Source organism: Coccidioides posadasii, chromosome 3 (assembly GCF_018416015.2).
Source record: "Coccidioides posadasii str. Silveira chromosome 3, complete sequence".
Lineage (NCBI taxonomy): Eukaryota > Fungi > Ascomycota > Eurotiomycetes > Onygenales > Onygenaceae > Coccidioides > Coccidioides posadasii.
The window spans coordinates 4,710,318-4,725,762 of NC_089409.1; the positions used below are offsets into that span (position 1 = coordinate 4,710,318).

Here is a 15,445-nt window from a genome sequence, read left to right on the forward strand (position 1 = left end):
ATTGCCCGTAAATACACCTACCGGAATAATACATTACTCCCACCACCAGACTAGGAAATAGAAAATACCATGAACGAGTTCATGCAAAAAGCACATGCGGATCAAGCTCATCCTTTTTCCTATTTGCCTCGCCCTCAGCGCCCAATCCCAATCCAGCATTCTTCACCGTCCTATCCATCTGCCCCGCACGTCTCGAAGCATACCTAGCGGCTTTCTTCACCCTGATCTCCCGCCGTACCTGGTTCGGGCTCACATATTCGCGATTCTCGTAGATGACGGGGCCACCAAAACTGCCCTCAAGGATCACAATCGGCGTAAGAACAAATCGCGGACCAATCTCAACCAGAGAAACATTTGGTAGCCTATCTTTCCCCCGCGTAGACCTCCTTTTATCGGCAGCTTCCTCCTCTTCACCATCCTTCTCCCTCTTACCATCCGTCTCCCGGATCTCAAAGACTCGGATCCATATCTTCCCGTCAACCCAGCAAACACCGATCACCCGATCAATAAACGGCTTCATTCCCTTCACCCCACGTTTAGGCACAGAAAACACCCCTCTAAGCATTTCCCGAACAAGCCCTCTCCATTCGTTTCCGGTCTTCATAACCTCTTCATCACCAAACGATTGATCAAAAACAACCACGCCCCTGCCACCTTTTAAGCAATTTCCGGCGAACCCCGTGCCTAATTCACCCATTGTATGTAAATTGGTTACGGAGAATTTTATCGTGGGGCCATTCGGCGGCCGTGAGAGCCACAGATAAAGGTCCTGTCCGCGTTTTCGCGCCTCGAGGAAGAAAATGACATTGCACGAGTGAAGATCGGCGAGGGAATTGAGGAGGAAGTTATATCCGGTTGTTTTCTTCTTGGTATCGAGTTTGCTTTCTTTGTGGGTATGTGGAAGGAGAGCCGCGAGATCGGCAAGGAGATGACGATGTCTAAAAGTTTTTAACAGTTAGAACGCTTGATAGAAATGATTTTCGGGAGCGCGTATGCAATGCGCAATCTTCTCTCCCTCCCCCTCCAAGTCACTCACCTATGCGTTACACCTCTAGACGTGAGCATTAAAACTCTAGTTTTGGGCATATACCCGGATGAATTTGATCTGTCGTTGGAATTTGTATTCATTTCGCCGTTCGTATCATGATTCTCAATTGACTGCTCGTCCGATTCGCTATCGCTACTCTCGTCACTGAGCCTCTCCTCTAGCTCCATCTCCACGTCCTCATCGTGTTCATCTTCTTTTAGGCTGGGTTTCCGTTTCTTCGAAATGGACTTATATACGGACGCCATTTCCGCCTTCTTTTGGTTCACGTTAGCCTGGCTTGCGCAGGGATGTCTTCCAACAATGGTTATATATTTGCGACTCACTCGGCGGCCATAAAAAATATTAGTCTGGCAGAATCTTTTTTGGGAGAAGCTTCAGACTTCACCGCCTTCTAGGATTTATGAATAATAAAGTTCTGATACCGGACTATCCAATCACAAGCGCGATCGCCATATGTACGGATTCCAGATCACATGCGGTTTACGGAGCAGAGGCTCAAGCGAATCTTCATTAAGCCCGTGGATATCATCGCTCACATGCATTGCTACGTATCTTCTTTGCAAGTCCCAATGGCCGTGATATATTAGTTACTCTTGAAATAAGAAACCCCCCAAATAAACATCATCCACCATGACCATAATTATCATTAAAAAAAACAGCACATATAAAAGAAAACTAAATAAAAAATGCCAATAATCATCTGCCCCATCCTCCAGGATATCCTCCACTATCTGCTCTGTAATGCTGCGCCTGGGGCTGTGGCTGGTGCTGGTGCTGCTGAGGCGGCGTATAACGCGCATGAACCGGGTATCCTCCTTGAGGCTCTGGCTGGCTCCTATCATAATCCCATGGAGGACCACTTCCCTGGCTGGGTTGTCTCTGGCCACTTCTCGGGGCATACTGGTCATACTGGGAATATCCTCCCTGGTTGGGTGCCGTATTCTGGGTATATCCACCTCCTGCCGGCACTTGATAGGCCTGGCCTGGGGGTGTACGGCTATTGTACCCACTTTGCATCCCCGCTTGCTGGCGACGCCGCTCTGCATCGCTATAGCGGGTTGGAAAGAGGGGAGCCGCATTTGGATCCGGGTGGATTACGGTAATGCCATTGTCCTTTGGTTGAGAACCTGGTGCGATCCTAGACGGAAACTGGCCTGGTGGAACAGGAATAGGGCCTTTCTGGTAATATGGATCCGGCTGCTGATGCGGCTGGGTGGGATAAGGAATCATCCCTTGCTGCGCTGGGGGTGTCTGTCCAGGAAAGTATTGGTACTGGGCACCGGGCTCCATTGGGGCACTACTTATTGGCTGGACCATTGCAGGCTGGCTTTCTCCGTGGGATTGGGCTATTGGGGCTGTACCAGGCATACTAGATGGAATGGGCGCTCCTTGGGGTATCTGGCCATGATCCGGGGTGGCATAAGCTGGGGCTTGACTCTGCTGGGGTGTAAAAGATGTGCCTGCACCTGTGTTTTCATTTTGCAGTTGCGATGTCTCTTGTCCCATGGTGACATCTTGGACTTGATTTGATGTACCTTGGACCTGACTATACGATGGAGGACACGTGTATTGGTTGGGGGTATTCTGCGGGCAAAGAAAAGTACCGGACGTGTTAGACTTTGGCGCTCAGTTCGAAACGTAACAAACTTCGGGAAAACAATTAGTCATACGTACGGTCTGTTGAACATCGACCATTTCATCATTGTTGGTTCGGCTGGCTAGATCAGATGCAACCTGTCCGAGGATGCCCTGGCTGGACGGACGAGAGGACTGCATTTGATCACTCATTGTGGGTGTGCCACTGAGAGTTGGAGTGCGTTGCGATCCGGGGGTTGAAACCTGTTGATACGGTGAAGGCTGCATACTTCCAAATGAATTGTTCTAGCAAAGATGTTGTCAGTTTTAAGCGTAAAAAGTAATTTCAGCGCAGCTTTCACGTACAGAGAAGCTGCCGCTACCCGGCCATTTTCCGCTTCTCAGTTCTTGAAACTCTCTTGAAGCCGCTTCAGTCTCGGAGGGCGCCAGGCTTGCCGCGCGTGGGGCATGGTATGGACCGGGACTTGCAATAGAGTGAGGGGTAGAAGACGGCGTGGGAATAAAAGGCTCAGTGGGAACTTCCCATTGTGACTTTCCTGTAGCAGGCTGCACGAAGTACCATTTTCGAAGAGTTCCCTCCCATTGTGCGAGCCTAAACCATAGTGTTATCAATAAATGCAAAAAGAACTATCGGGTGGGCAAAATGCATACCATCCTTCTGGCAGTGGCGGCGGAGATGTGGACGGTCCACCGACGTCTGCTGGGCTTCGTACCCTCGATGATTGCGGATTCATGCTTGCAAAAAAAAAAAAAAAAAAAGGATCGAGATGGACGCCGTTTCCGGGACGCTATGACCAACGAGAAAGACGATTGCTTAGATGATAATCGTACACTCGTAAACGTGAACCCTTTGATGGTATTAAAGATTATTGTATGTCGTCTGGGACCGGCAGAGAGTGAGGACGATGTTCCCCGCAGGAAGAACAAACATTGAAATTACCACCAGCGAAGACGGGAGACGCTGAACGAGACTGTGAAAAAGCGCGAAAAAAAAAAAAAAAAAAAAAAAAAAGAAGGAAGAAAAGGGCCGGACAGATGAGACGGCGGCCACCCAGATGGATCAAGAGCGATCGCCAATTAGCAGGACTGCGACGGCGGCATTGTGAAGGTTGTGAGCGATGTGATTAGTCCACGAGTCCGCCTTGTATTCGAGATGTGATGTAAATAGCCACTCTTTCACGTTCCGCGTGGGCGTCTTAAATAGCGTCGAGGCCGAGAGAAGCACAATCACTTCGAGAATCGTGGGTCTCGTCGGTTTGGTTGTTGAAGATATTTGGGGGGGGAAGGATGTGTGGTGCTGCGTGACCAAGACGCGAATCACGCCGAACTGGAGCACCAACTGGCTTGTCGAGCAAGGGACTGGTTGGGCCTAGACTGTCAAAAGGTTCCCCTGTCCCCAGTTTGTATCTCCGTCGACGGAATGGAGGAGGCCCAAGTCTTGTGCCCGATGAAAGCTTGGTACCTAATGAAAGGTTGAGGTAATTGGCTGAAAATGTAGCAATTCGCATTAGCCGACCTCAATCCAGTTGGACAAACACAGCTCCAACTCGATACAGGAGATAGAAATGCAAGTGTGCACGGAGTACTCCGTACAGAGTGTATTGTACGTATGTGCATATCAGCTTCCATCCCGGGTGGAATCACAAGATTGATCTCAGAATCTCCTTTTCCATCCCAGGATTGCTTGAAGCTACTGGTAACCATGTATCCCTATGAAATCGGGGACCCAAGGGACTTTGGAGCCATCCATGCCCAAGTTTACTGGATATGCCCTCGGTGAACCCAACTAAAGCTTTGTTGCACTGAGGCTGGGACGGAAGACAATTATAGGAATACATATGTCTATGATAATTGATGACGTCCAACCTTTTCACAAAGATGAGCCAAAGAATTTACAACCAATTGCTGAATAAATAAGAGATTATGCATTAGGTGCCGTTATGATGCGGAAAGCTTGGATTCATCAATTGCCAGTTTTTAAACATAACAACGCAAATAAGCCCAAGGAGAAGGGGAACCAGTTTCATAATACCATCCATCTCCACCATGCCATATAACTCCCAAATTGCTCTGTCTGTCCATGCAAGTCCTTTACAACTTGTAAATCTTGTAGGACAGCGCCTGACCATACGCCATTGGATGCACCAGGTTGCCAGAGAATGAAGTAAAGCGCTGGTGTCCTCCACAGAATTCACTACTCTTGGAGAACAGTCACAACGTAGGGTGGACGTATTTAAATACAGGTCTCAACAAAGAAAGGATCACCAAGGTTTGAGTCAAAACGCCCATGAGAGCAGACTCAAGCTTTCAGGAGAAATTACACCCACTTTTTGGGCGCTACCAGGCATAGCTGGTGTCAAACTCTGGGTCAACGCCATTCCAGTCAGAATCACCGCTGTCTTCATCGGCAAGATTTTCCGCTGCTTGAGGAATTGAAACAGGCCGCAGATTGTCAATGCGGACCTTGACCACATCACACATACCGTGCACTGGGCCACCCTGGGTCTGCTTCGCTGAAGACTCGAAACCTCCATTTGCCGGTTCTTTTCCCTTTCCTACTGTGACAGATCCGCTTTGCATATCGTCAATTAATGCGATCCGTTGGGCAATGCGCCTGCTTCGTCTTTGCGGAATAGCTTCAAAAGACTGTTTTCTTGTGTCGTTGCTATCGCTAGAAGAGCTTCCAGCCTGAGAGGTACGTGTTGGCTTTAGGATGGTTGGCCGAGTGCTCGGCGGAGGGGACTTTCTTAAGAAAGTCCGTTCGAGAGTCCCCATCCAATGTTCGCGAAACTTTGCCCGGTCACGCCAGCTGATTTTTATAATTGCGGTAATTATGAGGGTCCTCAAGTCTTGAAGCTGATGAGCAGATTCAACAAGAGAATTGAAAAGAATTTCTGCGGTCTGTATTTCCCACCTGCACAAATGCTGCAATTCCAAATACTGCAAAGTTGGCGGCCATGATGGAGGATCATAATCCAATAATAAATTGTCGAAAGGATTAACATCACCCGCTAAGCGTCTTTCTCTCGATAAGTTGAAATCCATGATGAACACCTGCAAATACGGGCACAACTCTGCCAAGCGAGTGGTAAAAGACATATTGAGGCAATAGTTTTGAGTCAAAACCAGCTCACGTAGATAGTACCCGTGATTTGATAAGAATTTTTCGACGATGAACGAGTCCACATTGTCACAATCGATGACCGATAGTGAAGTCAGAGCCATTGAGAGAAATGGTAACAAGTCAGCCGCAAAGTCACAAGACTTGAATTCTAGTCTTTCGAGGTAAGGCAAGAGAGAAAGAGCGGTGACTAGCTCCTCCGCTTGAACGGCAGGGTTTTTATAATCTAGTTCACGTGGGGCTCTGCAGGCTCCGCAGTCACAATGCTCTAGTTTGTAAAAGCGTACGCTCCGAAGGGACGTAAACGCCGGGTGGCTATGGACAGACTTGATGGATGGGAAATTAATTTCTCCATTCCATTCCCAGCTATGAAGGCGTAAGTCGCGCAGAGCTTCTGGCTGGGGCATATCGCAGAACAACCAGCGGGGAATGTGCTTTGTTATGTTTTTACTGCGGTCGTATTCCCCCAGACTATACAGTCGCAAATGTCTAAGCCGTGGCGTGAACTTAAGAAGGGAGTATAACAATACCGGCTTCGCGCGGTAGATGTCCACCTCAAGATGTTTCACTTTGTCCCTATAGTTGATAGACATGGAATCCGGGTCCATCTTTAACAGATCCAGCAAGCCCTTCAGTTTCCCAGCTGGATGTAGAGGCGGTAAAAAGTATAGGGCCGACAGTGCGGGCTCACAAAAAGCACGACACATACGAGAGAGCCTCAGCAAGCATTTTACGGACTGAGAGGTATCGGCCAAGGGGCTGTCTCTCATGAAAGGGGACAGGTAGAGAAATATACTGAAGAGGACATGGTAAGGAAGGGTGTGCCATGGCGGCTTAACGCCTTCTGGTTCCAATTTGAACTTTTTTGCCGGCTTGGTGGGAACTGTAGAGTTGAGCGAACGTTTTATCCTGGGCAAGGGACGAATGTTGGGATGTTCCAGCCTTGCCTCTCTCGCGATGATGCGCACAAGGGCTTGAATCTGTCTTTCGCGATCATCGTCATTATCATCATCCTCAGGTATAGAGACTTCAACTTCCGAGGGATCCGAGTCTGAGATTTCTCTATAACTGACCACTGCCCCACGCGTTGAGCGAACGGGGCGCTGTGCTTGGTGTTGACGAGCTGGCCGCATTGACCGAAGGGCTGGCGCCATGTCGAGTCAAACGAAAGAAAAGAAAAACCAAGTAGAAACACCATCTACTAGATCACTTGAAACATAGAAAGAGACTTGGGGGATTGAAGGATACAATCCAGATTGAGGATCATCCAAAAGTAATTAGAGGAGCCACCGTTTGAAATAGAGCTTGAGGTTGCAAGGAGAACAACCCAAGGATCACCTGCGATCACAGATGAACAAAGTACCAAAGAGTAGACCTTAGAGTAGAGGTAGCAGAACTGGTTGGACAAGTCTCTGAGGAAAGTGTGTGATGGCCTCTCAACCAGCAGCAAAAGTGAGGAAAAAGGAACGCGAGTAGTCAAGAGGAGGGAAATAGTTAATAGCAGTCATCGATGGCTGCTTAGGTAACCAATTATATAATTTTTGCTTAGTCACCCACATTAACGTAATCCACAAGCGAGCGGGACACCAAATCCAAAATATCTTCAATTCGCTAATCAAGCCACTTCAACGCGTAAATATGCCACCAATTCGCAATAAAAATGCAAGAAACTCTATAGAGATAGAGGGAAGGCTTGAGCTCGCAATATCTGCTTTTAAAAATGAAGAAATATCCTCAATTCGTGAAGCTGCATGCTTATTTGATGTGCCACGCTCTACTCTTGCCCATCAACTCAAAGGCAGACCTGCACAGGTGAATTTACACACAAATTCACATAAATTGACTGAGCCTGAAGAGAATCAGCTAGTTCAATGGATCCTAGACCTAGCTAAACAAGGAATCCCCCCCGGACTGGCATTTGTTGAGAATATGGCTAATCATCTTCTTGCCATACAAGATCCTACCTCTCCTCCCCCGCGTGTTGGCAAGAACTGGGTGTCAAATCTGATTAAATGCTGTACAGAGCTCAAATGCTGCTATTGCAGATGCTATAATTATGAGCAAGCAAAATGTGAGGATAGCAAGGTTATTCAGCAGCTGGATATTCAACTCCAAACACCTACTCTCCCAGCTAGCCAATCTAGCAACTCCCAGTCATCCTGGATCCTACAAACACCAAGCAACCCCCGGCAGTTGCATAGGCAGGTGGATAAGATCAAGAATCTTATGGGGCAGGGGCTTGAGAGCTCACTCCAGGGCTTAATGGAAGGATTTGACCAAATTATCAAGGCCTGCGAATATGGAATGGTCAACGCCACTATTATGAAGAAGCAATATCAGGATATATTTGCTGCAAATGAGAAAGAGAAGCAAAAACGTACAAGATCTAAGCACCGAATTCAATGTGAAGGAGGTCTAACTAGGGAAGAGATTGCTGAGGTTGAACAGTCAGTCACTCAACTCTCTGAGCCTGCAGCCTCAGAGCCTGCATCACGTTCCCGGGTACCACCAAGGTGTACGAACTGCCATATTTCAGGCCATACAAGAAGAAGCTGCCCTAGTCCTATTGTAATGTAATTTAATCTATTTAAGGGTTGTTGAGCGTAGATACCTTAATCTTTCGCTCGCTTGTGGATTACGTTAGCTGCTTTATCACAGGATTACAGGAAGTCTCAAATTCCAGCACCAGGTATCAAATCAATCTGGTATTTCTCTGTAATGGGTTTGAGAAGCAGAGACAGCCCTTTTTAAGCTGCGAAAAAAAAAAAAAAAAAAAAAAAGGTAAAATTCCACAGGAGTGCGCTGGTGGGCTTTCAGCAGCGCAGCCTGTGCTATTTATGGCTGACACAGACAACCTGGAGGGGCCGATCCTTAGCGGTTAAGGGGCAGATCTTCGACTTTCTTTGCCGGCCAAGCGTTCTGTTTCTATTTTTGTCCGCGTCAAGGCCAAAGGACAAGCATCTCGGAGCTGCCCCCTCCCGCCTGTCATTTCAGAATGTGCTTTTGAGACGATCTTTCTTTTATGAGTGTCTCATTATTCAATGTAATTAGCTCCCGATATTCAGTTAAACAGTTTCAAAGAACCCCTGGCCAGAGCGCTATCTTGCTAGTCAATCATCACTACGGGCTTTTTTCTCACATCTCAGCAAAGCTCCGATTGCGCGGAACTGATCCTTCTAAAATTTTCTCTTCTCTCATGACCTGATGACAGAGGCTGCGCATCTTTTCGCCCGGGTTTTCATCTGTGTCAGTTCAAATTCGCCTGCTTGTCATGGAACAGCATCAGTCCGAGAGCACGCCCGGGCTTATGGGTACCACGCCTCCGTCTGGGTCTCTGAGCCAAGGGCCTTTTCGCACCGCGATGTCACCCCCATTATACCGAAGAAGCACACCCGGAAGTCTTCAGCCCTCCCCGAGACTGCCTCGTTCAGAGCTTATCCGGAGGAGTCACTCGGCAGCGTCCATGTCACCCCCTGTCCCGGTCCCGGTGCGGCAAGGCGAGCTTGTACAGTCGATTGAACCACGCACCCTGCCTTCGCGGAACATCACTGATGCGACAATAGACGATGCCTATGTAGATTTCATCTTTTATTGTAACCCCGGAGTGCCGTCAACGACGAATACGTCAGAATTGCGAAGGATGTTCCGATTACCACCTCGGAGCGACGGGAAATGTTTCAGTATTTATACTCTCTGGGAATTGATACAGAAACTCGACCGGAAGGAGATCAAAACCTGGATTCAACTCGCCATTGAACTGGGTGTCGAGCCTCCCTCCGTGGAAAAAAAGCAAAGTACCCAAAAGGTGCAGCAGTACGCTGTGCGCTTAAAGGTCTGAACCATTTCTTTCGTGTTATCAGTTTACATATGGATTCTTCTGCCATGATTCTGATCTCCGACTAGCGCTGGATGCGTGCAATGCACGTGGACGCATTTTTCGACTATTGTATGGGTAATCAACATCCTTATTATACCAACGTCGGGGCTCTACACGATCAAGATGGAGGCTACAGGGACGGCGTTTCAAGAGAGGAAGATCTCACCTTACGAGCATTATATCCCGAATGGAAGCCTAGAAAGGGTCGAAAACGCGCCCTGGCTGAGACCAATAACCCGAAAAGGCCACGTTTAGATACACAAAACCCCAACACTGATAGTAGCGACCCTTATTTGCCCTGGAGTGCTCTTCCGGATGACTTTGAGCAACACGACCACTGGACAGCCAACTCCGCCTTTGGTACCGGAAATCCAGCTGGAGATCAGCGACATAATGTTACACCAGCAGATGGTGCAAGATGGGATTTTCCTGGACCACAGCGATCTTCTCCCCTCAGATATCCTCAGTCAGCTGTTACGCCCCGTGGTAGCACCCAGGATGCTTTTTTCGAAAGAGAGCCAAAATCCGCCATCACACCAGACTTTGCAAATAGGATGCATTATAAACGACGCAGAGATCAACCTGTATTGTCTCCGTGGGCTCCATCCCGTAGTATTCAACCAAGTGGTGAGGGAAGTCAACAGCCACTTGAAAGTGCAAGGGACGCTGGAACAGCGGGCACACTTCACACTCAAAATGCTGCAAGGTGCGGTCCTCCTCAAGAAGCAGACTGTGATCCGTCGGTTTTGGCAAGGGTCGGCGTGGAAACCTCCGGTAATACCGTGCAAGATTTAACCAATTCTTCTCTTCCCCCGAATTCAACCGGTCCCCGACCCGTTAAACTCCAACTTCAAGTGCCGAAAGGGTCGCCCAGGCCGCCTGTTCGACTCGCAACTCCACAGCTACAAGTAAATGGGGAGTTTCGTCGGCCATCTGCGTCTTTCGAGACGCAGGATTCCGGAGAATCCAATCATCGATATACCAACAACACGCAGAATACATATTTGGGACATACAGATCCCCTCGTATCTTGCGACAACACAACCGCACTATCCCTCGACAAAGTCTCTCGTATGTTCGCTCTTGAAGTTCAACATGCTAGAATATTAGGGAGTCCGTCTGCCCCTAGCGAAAAGGAGTCTGTCGCAATTACCAACGCAATTATCAAGCAGATCAAATCACAGAGCGCTCCAAATGCCTCCTCCCATATGATTGCACTTTACTGCGCGGTCTATTTGGGCCTAGGCCAACAACTTGGTTTAGGTGGCAAAAGGTTTGGCCAGTTGACCATTAAAATCACGCGAGGTGAGAATAGAGAGATAGACACTGCTATACCAACGCCTTACACAGCTCTTGACGGCATTTCCCACGGACAGCCGAGAATGCAATGTGTTCTCAACTATGACTTAATGTTAGCTCCTGGGATCACGACTAAAACAACGATTCATGTCTCCGTTCCATCGCTAGATACCCACGATGGGGGGAATTCTGTCGGCATGGACATACACGAAACGGACAAAGTCCCAAGGGATGCTTTGCGAGTAGCAATTGACGACTCTGAGGATGACTTGCTTCTGATGGAGACAGGTGTGGATTGGAAACAACGATATCTGAGCTTGAAAAAACAGATTCGGAAACGAGATACTGCTTTGCGACAGTATAAGAAGAAAATACTTGAGGTTGTGATGGATGATATTTAATTATCAGGCTGCTTTCATAGCTGGGAAGGAAGAATTCGAGGAATAAGCGGTGACTCTGTCTTGCATATGGATCCCATGCACACCTTTTTCCCCCATGTATATTTACAAGCATTTATGTGACATCTCTAAATATTTCTACATACTGATTGAAATGCTTTTGTCTATTTTAAAGGTTCGCTTCTCATGTCACATGATCATGCGCGGTTTGATTTATCTTTCCTGGAGATGCCAAGATCTTCTCTAAATACAACGTCGAAGGCTTTCTTATCCAATCAGCTACATATCGCCGTGATAGCAAAATGGAATCAGGGCGTATATATAACTTGAGAGAACATTTGGACACGAAAAGAAGTGAAGATTCTCGTCGACAGGAAGAAAAGAAGCACCCCATCCCATGCTATCGTTTAAATCAACCTCTGCTAGAAGGCACTTCGCGAATAATTGCGTTTTAAACCTCGGTTTCAATATCCTCTCGCTTTAAAGCAGCAGATTTGGCGGTGTTGATGAAGTCCTGGAGAGACTCGTCCTCATCGCTTCCCTTGTCCGCAGCAGGTGCCAAGAAAGGATCATTGTTGGTGCGAAGGCCTGCCTTGGGCTTGACACCATCATTATCCCCGCTGGTTGCGGTTTCGCTGATCTCACCCTCATCACCGCTATCCTCCTCCTTGATTTTTTCTGCAGATTTGGCTTTCTTTGTTGGAGAGGCGGCAGTCGCTGCTTTGCCTCCTCTGCGCTTGCGTGGAGTGGCATTCGCAGATTTCGGCTCCTTTTCTTTCGGAGTTCCTGCCTTGCTGGCCGCGGTCTTGCGAGGCTTTTTGGGCGTAGTATTTTCGGTTGGGGTGCTTGCCTCGTCGTCAGCTGGGCCACGTCCGTTGGGGTTGATTCCGTTAGCTTTCAAAAGACGTTCATATCGCTTGGCACTATGGTATATTGCTTAGAAACTCGATCTGAATGAGCTGAGAAGACTGGGTCCCAGGATGGCTGGCGGTTAAAAAGTGGTATGTGGACCAAATACCACGAGCTTCGCAGCACATCCGGGAGCAGAGTGGGTTTGACTTACGCAGCGCCTTTGGTGACGATTTCGCACTCCGTTGCCACTGCTTCGAAGTTAACCTGTTTTATCATTAGTGACAGAAGATCGAAAAGCGCGGGCGTAGGGTAAGAAAAGTTCCACATACCTTTCCATTGTTCGAGTGCTTGACACAACTCAGAAGGAAGTTGAGTTGCTCTTCACCGCTGGTGCGAGACATTTTGCCTGATTACAAAGCCTTCAGTGTTAGATTGAATTCAGCTTTTGGTATGCTGGTTGGGTGTATTATGCAAGAAGAAGAGTTGGGTGACTAGGGAAAGGGTGGTACAGAAGAGATCACAGATGTTGGAGAGAGGGAGGATGGTTAAAGAAAGGTGAACAAATAGGAGAAAGAGAAAGGAAAGGAGGAGGCGGATGGAATGCTTTTTTGCCAATTGCCTTGAGTTGTCTCTGATTTTTGTTCACTTCAAGAAGTGCCGAAAAGACGCGTTCTCTAACAGCATCCATTGCTTTCTGCAGCCGCGCACCACAGCAGCCCAAAACAAAGCGTCAGTCAGCTGAACAGAAAGTCTCCTACCTTGATTTGCTGGGGTTTAAAAGGTGACCTCAACCTCCTTGACAATGTCAGAATATGCCTCTCTGATATACAGCTGTGAAGGATTTGTTGACAATTGTCTGTATGGAGAGCACGTTGTGATGCGTACCTCACTAGGTAGAAAGGAAGCTGTTTGAGATAGGGATGAGTTAGAAATGTTGTCAGCTTTGTGTTTGGAAGCACCTTTTCATATGAAAGAAGATGATGATATGAAAGCAAGTGATAGAGGTGAGCAGAGGGCAAGTTGAAAGAGAACAGAAACGAATCACTCCTGAGATTGGCTACTTATAGAAATGGATACTAGGAGAATGTGTAAGGGAAGAGATGGGACCCACAAAGGGTAGGCTGATAGCTTACTTGAGGAATGTTTCCTGATTCTCCTCTGACTTCTGAAGTGTTTCTCTGCAATTTCGGCTTTGGTTATTTGGAAATCTTTATGGCAATTCACCCCTATGGTCCAATATTACCTTGAATACCTTAATTCAGAATCTTACTCCTTCAATGCTATGAATAAAACAAAAGATTCCAACCCCAATGATGCAATGCAAACAAATCCTATCACTTTTGACTCCAAACAAACCTTTTAATCTAAGGCAGTGAACCTGCCCATATTCTTCTGTTTCTATAGATAAATGGGCCCACCATCAAAAGCGGCGACCAATATGCCTCCGTGGTTTCCGTAACTTTCATCGTGCAGTATGGATTCAAGGACTAGGCAGTGAAAGAGTGGCCAGGAATGATTTGTATTGCTCTAACTTCACCACCTTAAATTATGCAGAGTAAACAGTCCCAAGCAATTACCCAAAGTATCTAGGCTTCCAAACCTCTCGTGCAAGGAAAAGCCCGTCCCCAAATTTTTCAAGAGGACCCGAGCGATAAAGATTGGAATAATTACTAGGCAAAACAGATAAGCCGGGAAGTAGACCATGACGGGGCCGATCTGAGCAATTCTCAAGTATAGCGCTAAAGAGAATATGGCATTGGCGAAGAACGGTACCAGACTGGCACATAAAACTAGAAAAATTGCAACTTGTTGAGCGGTAGTAAACTTCTGGACGAATACGTGAAAACGATTCTGAGGTAAATGGTGCTGCTCATAGAACCGTTGAGTAAACGCTGTTCCGAAGCAGCTTACGGATGACCCGAAATTGTCTGTCGAAGCGGGTTAAAAGAAGTACTCAAAAAGATTAGGAAATGCGTTCACTTACAGCTTAGCACTTAGTCTTCTTTGCTCTTCGTCTCTGGCTTAACAGTAAATTCGTCGGCCTTAGACTCGTTCTCGCCATTTTCCTTGTCTCTGCCGTTAACTTCCTCTTCAGTGCTTTCAACTTGTTTTTCGACCACAGCAGGAGTTGGATCTGCAGCTGTCTTGCGTTTCCGGCCACCGCCCGCCTTTCGAGCAGGTTTGCTGGGGCTCTCACTCTTCGATTCATCACCAGTAGTTGCTGCTTTGGCTTTGATAGGACCCTTTGTAGCTCGAGCACCCTTTCGAGGAGTTGATGTAGCGGTGGCAGCAGCCACGACAGAAGCTACGTCGCCATCATCGCCAAGCTGCATTGGTCCGGTGGTGGTGCTAATACGAAGATTGAACTTCTTCTTTAGGCGAGAAAGACGATTGGACACAGAGACTGGGTTAGAATAGTTCAAAACTTTTGCAACGCCACTAACATCGACCTATGCAGGCTCCATGTCAATATATATGTAGCTACTTTACCTAGTACTAGGCGCGCAACGTCAAAATATACAATAAAATTAGACATCACATACCACTGCAGGGGTCTGGATATGTTTGAAACATTCCATCATGAACATTTCATCAGTGACCTTTGTTGACACTGCCTCAGTTGAGTTAACAGTAGTGTCAGCCATATTCCTACGATTTATCTGAAGACGTCGCTTGTGGTGCAGAAATGGGATCGAAGTGTTGAAATATCAGAAACTGTATATTGAGAAGAATTGGCTGGCAAACAACAACTTGAGGCAAGGTTGTTGCTGGGAGCGAAAAGTGAAAATTATGTGATAAATATAAGGCAGAGCTGTTCAGGAAGAGAACGAAGGTTGTGTTCAAGGGCTGTAACTATGACAAATGTTACAGTTATGACAACAGTATTATCGAGAATTCACTAGGTTACATACAGTTAGCTTGCAACCTATGTCTGTCCTGTTGGTATGAAGGGAGATTCTAACTTGGTAGTCAGAATGAAGGGATATGCGAGTTAGCAGTTGTTAAATCACCATAGGAAACTTAAACTGGTTGAGCAAACAGAGAATGTAAGATTAGTGAGCCTCATGAGCGGCTACCAACTGAAAGTCACATCAGAAAGAAAGCTGAAATAACATATGATCTAACCATAGATATGGAAAAATCTTAGACACGCGAGACTGCAATGGTTCTAAGGAGAACCCACTTTTGCAATGACCATTCCTTAGGAAGAATGATAAAACAGACCAGAGGAGGTAAGTATCACATAATATTGG

The 15,445-nt window shown here is 47.2% G+C and overlaps 6 protein-coding genes across 7 annotated transcripts; 1 reads left to right on the top strand and 5 right to left on the bottom strand.

Moving 5' to 3' along the window:
* Nucleotides 1-79: 79 nt before the first annotated feature.
* BRX1 (Ribosome biogenesis protein brx1) lies at nt 80-1,323 on the bottom strand (the record flags this gene model as incomplete). Its single annotated transcript, XM_003069562.2, has 2 exons — nt 1,037-1,323; nt 80-938 (listed from the first exon to the last, which is right to left on the bottom strand). Exons 1-2 carry the CDS (start codon nt 1,291-1,293, stop codon nt 80-82), a joined length of 1,116 nt encoding a protein of 371 aa, XP_003069608.2. The 5' UTR covers nt 1,294-1,323.
* A 234-nt stretch (nt 1,324-1,557) lies between these two features.
* Nucleotides 1,558-3,889, bottom strand: D8B26_006471 (uncharacterized protein). The gene is made up of 4 exons (XM_066125191.1): nt 3,296-3,889; nt 2,990-3,236; nt 2,723-2,929; nt 1,558-2,632 (listed from the first exon to the last, which is right to left on the bottom strand). Exons 1-4 carry the CDS (start codon nt 3,376-3,378, stop codon nt 1,745-1,747), a joined length of 1,425 nt encoding a protein of 474 aa, XP_065981272.1. The 5' UTR covers nt 3,379-3,889; the 3' UTR covers nt 1,558-1,744.
* A 1,092-nt stretch (nt 3,890-4,981) lies between these two features.
* Nucleotides 4,982-6,919, bottom strand: D8B26_006472 (uncharacterized protein; the record flags this gene model as incomplete). The annotated part of the gene is made up of 2 exons (XM_003069560.2): nt 4,982-6,408; nt 6,562-6,919. 2 exons carry the CDS (start codon nt 6,917-6,919, stop codon nt 4,982-4,984), a joined length of 1,785 nt encoding a protein of 594 aa, XP_003069606.2.
* Nucleotides 6,920-8,818: 1,899 nt separating this feature from the next.
* On the top strand, nt 8,819-11,465 carry D8B26_006473 (uncharacterized protein). Of its 2 annotated transcripts, XM_066125192.1 has the most exons (3): nt 8,819-9,270; nt 9,329-9,597; nt 9,669-11,465. In XM_066125192.1, exons 1-3 carry the CDS (start codon nt 8,970-8,972, stop codon nt 11,340-11,342), a joined length of 2,244 nt encoding a protein of 747 aa, XP_065981273.1. In that variant the 5' UTR covers nt 8,819-8,969; the 3' UTR covers nt 11,343-11,465. The 2 variants fall into 2 exon arrangements, with proteins under 2 accessions (XP_065981273.1, XP_003069605.1); XM_003069559.2 differs by having other exon boundaries at nt 8,819-9,597.
* Nucleotides 11,466-11,626: 161 nt separating this feature from the next.
* D8B26_006474 (uncharacterized protein) lies at nt 11,627-12,592 on the bottom strand (the record flags this gene model as incomplete). The annotated part of the gene is made up of 3 exons (XM_003069558.2): nt 11,627-12,262; nt 12,403-12,455; nt 12,521-12,592. 3 exons carry the CDS (start codon nt 12,590-12,592, stop codon nt 11,791-11,793), a joined length of 597 nt encoding a protein of 198 aa, XP_003069604.2. The 3' UTR covers nt 11,627-11,790.
* Nucleotides 12,593-13,693: 1,101 nt separating this feature from the next.
* D8B26_006475 (uncharacterized protein) lies at nt 13,694-14,836 on the bottom strand (the record flags this gene model as incomplete). Its single annotated transcript, XM_003069557.2, has 2 exons — nt 13,694-14,641; nt 14,735-14,836. 2 exons carry the CDS (start codon nt 14,834-14,836, stop codon nt 14,186-14,188), a joined length of 558 nt encoding a protein of 185 aa, XP_003069603.1. The 3' UTR covers nt 13,694-14,185.
* Nucleotides 14,837-15,445: the final 609 nt, after the last annotated feature.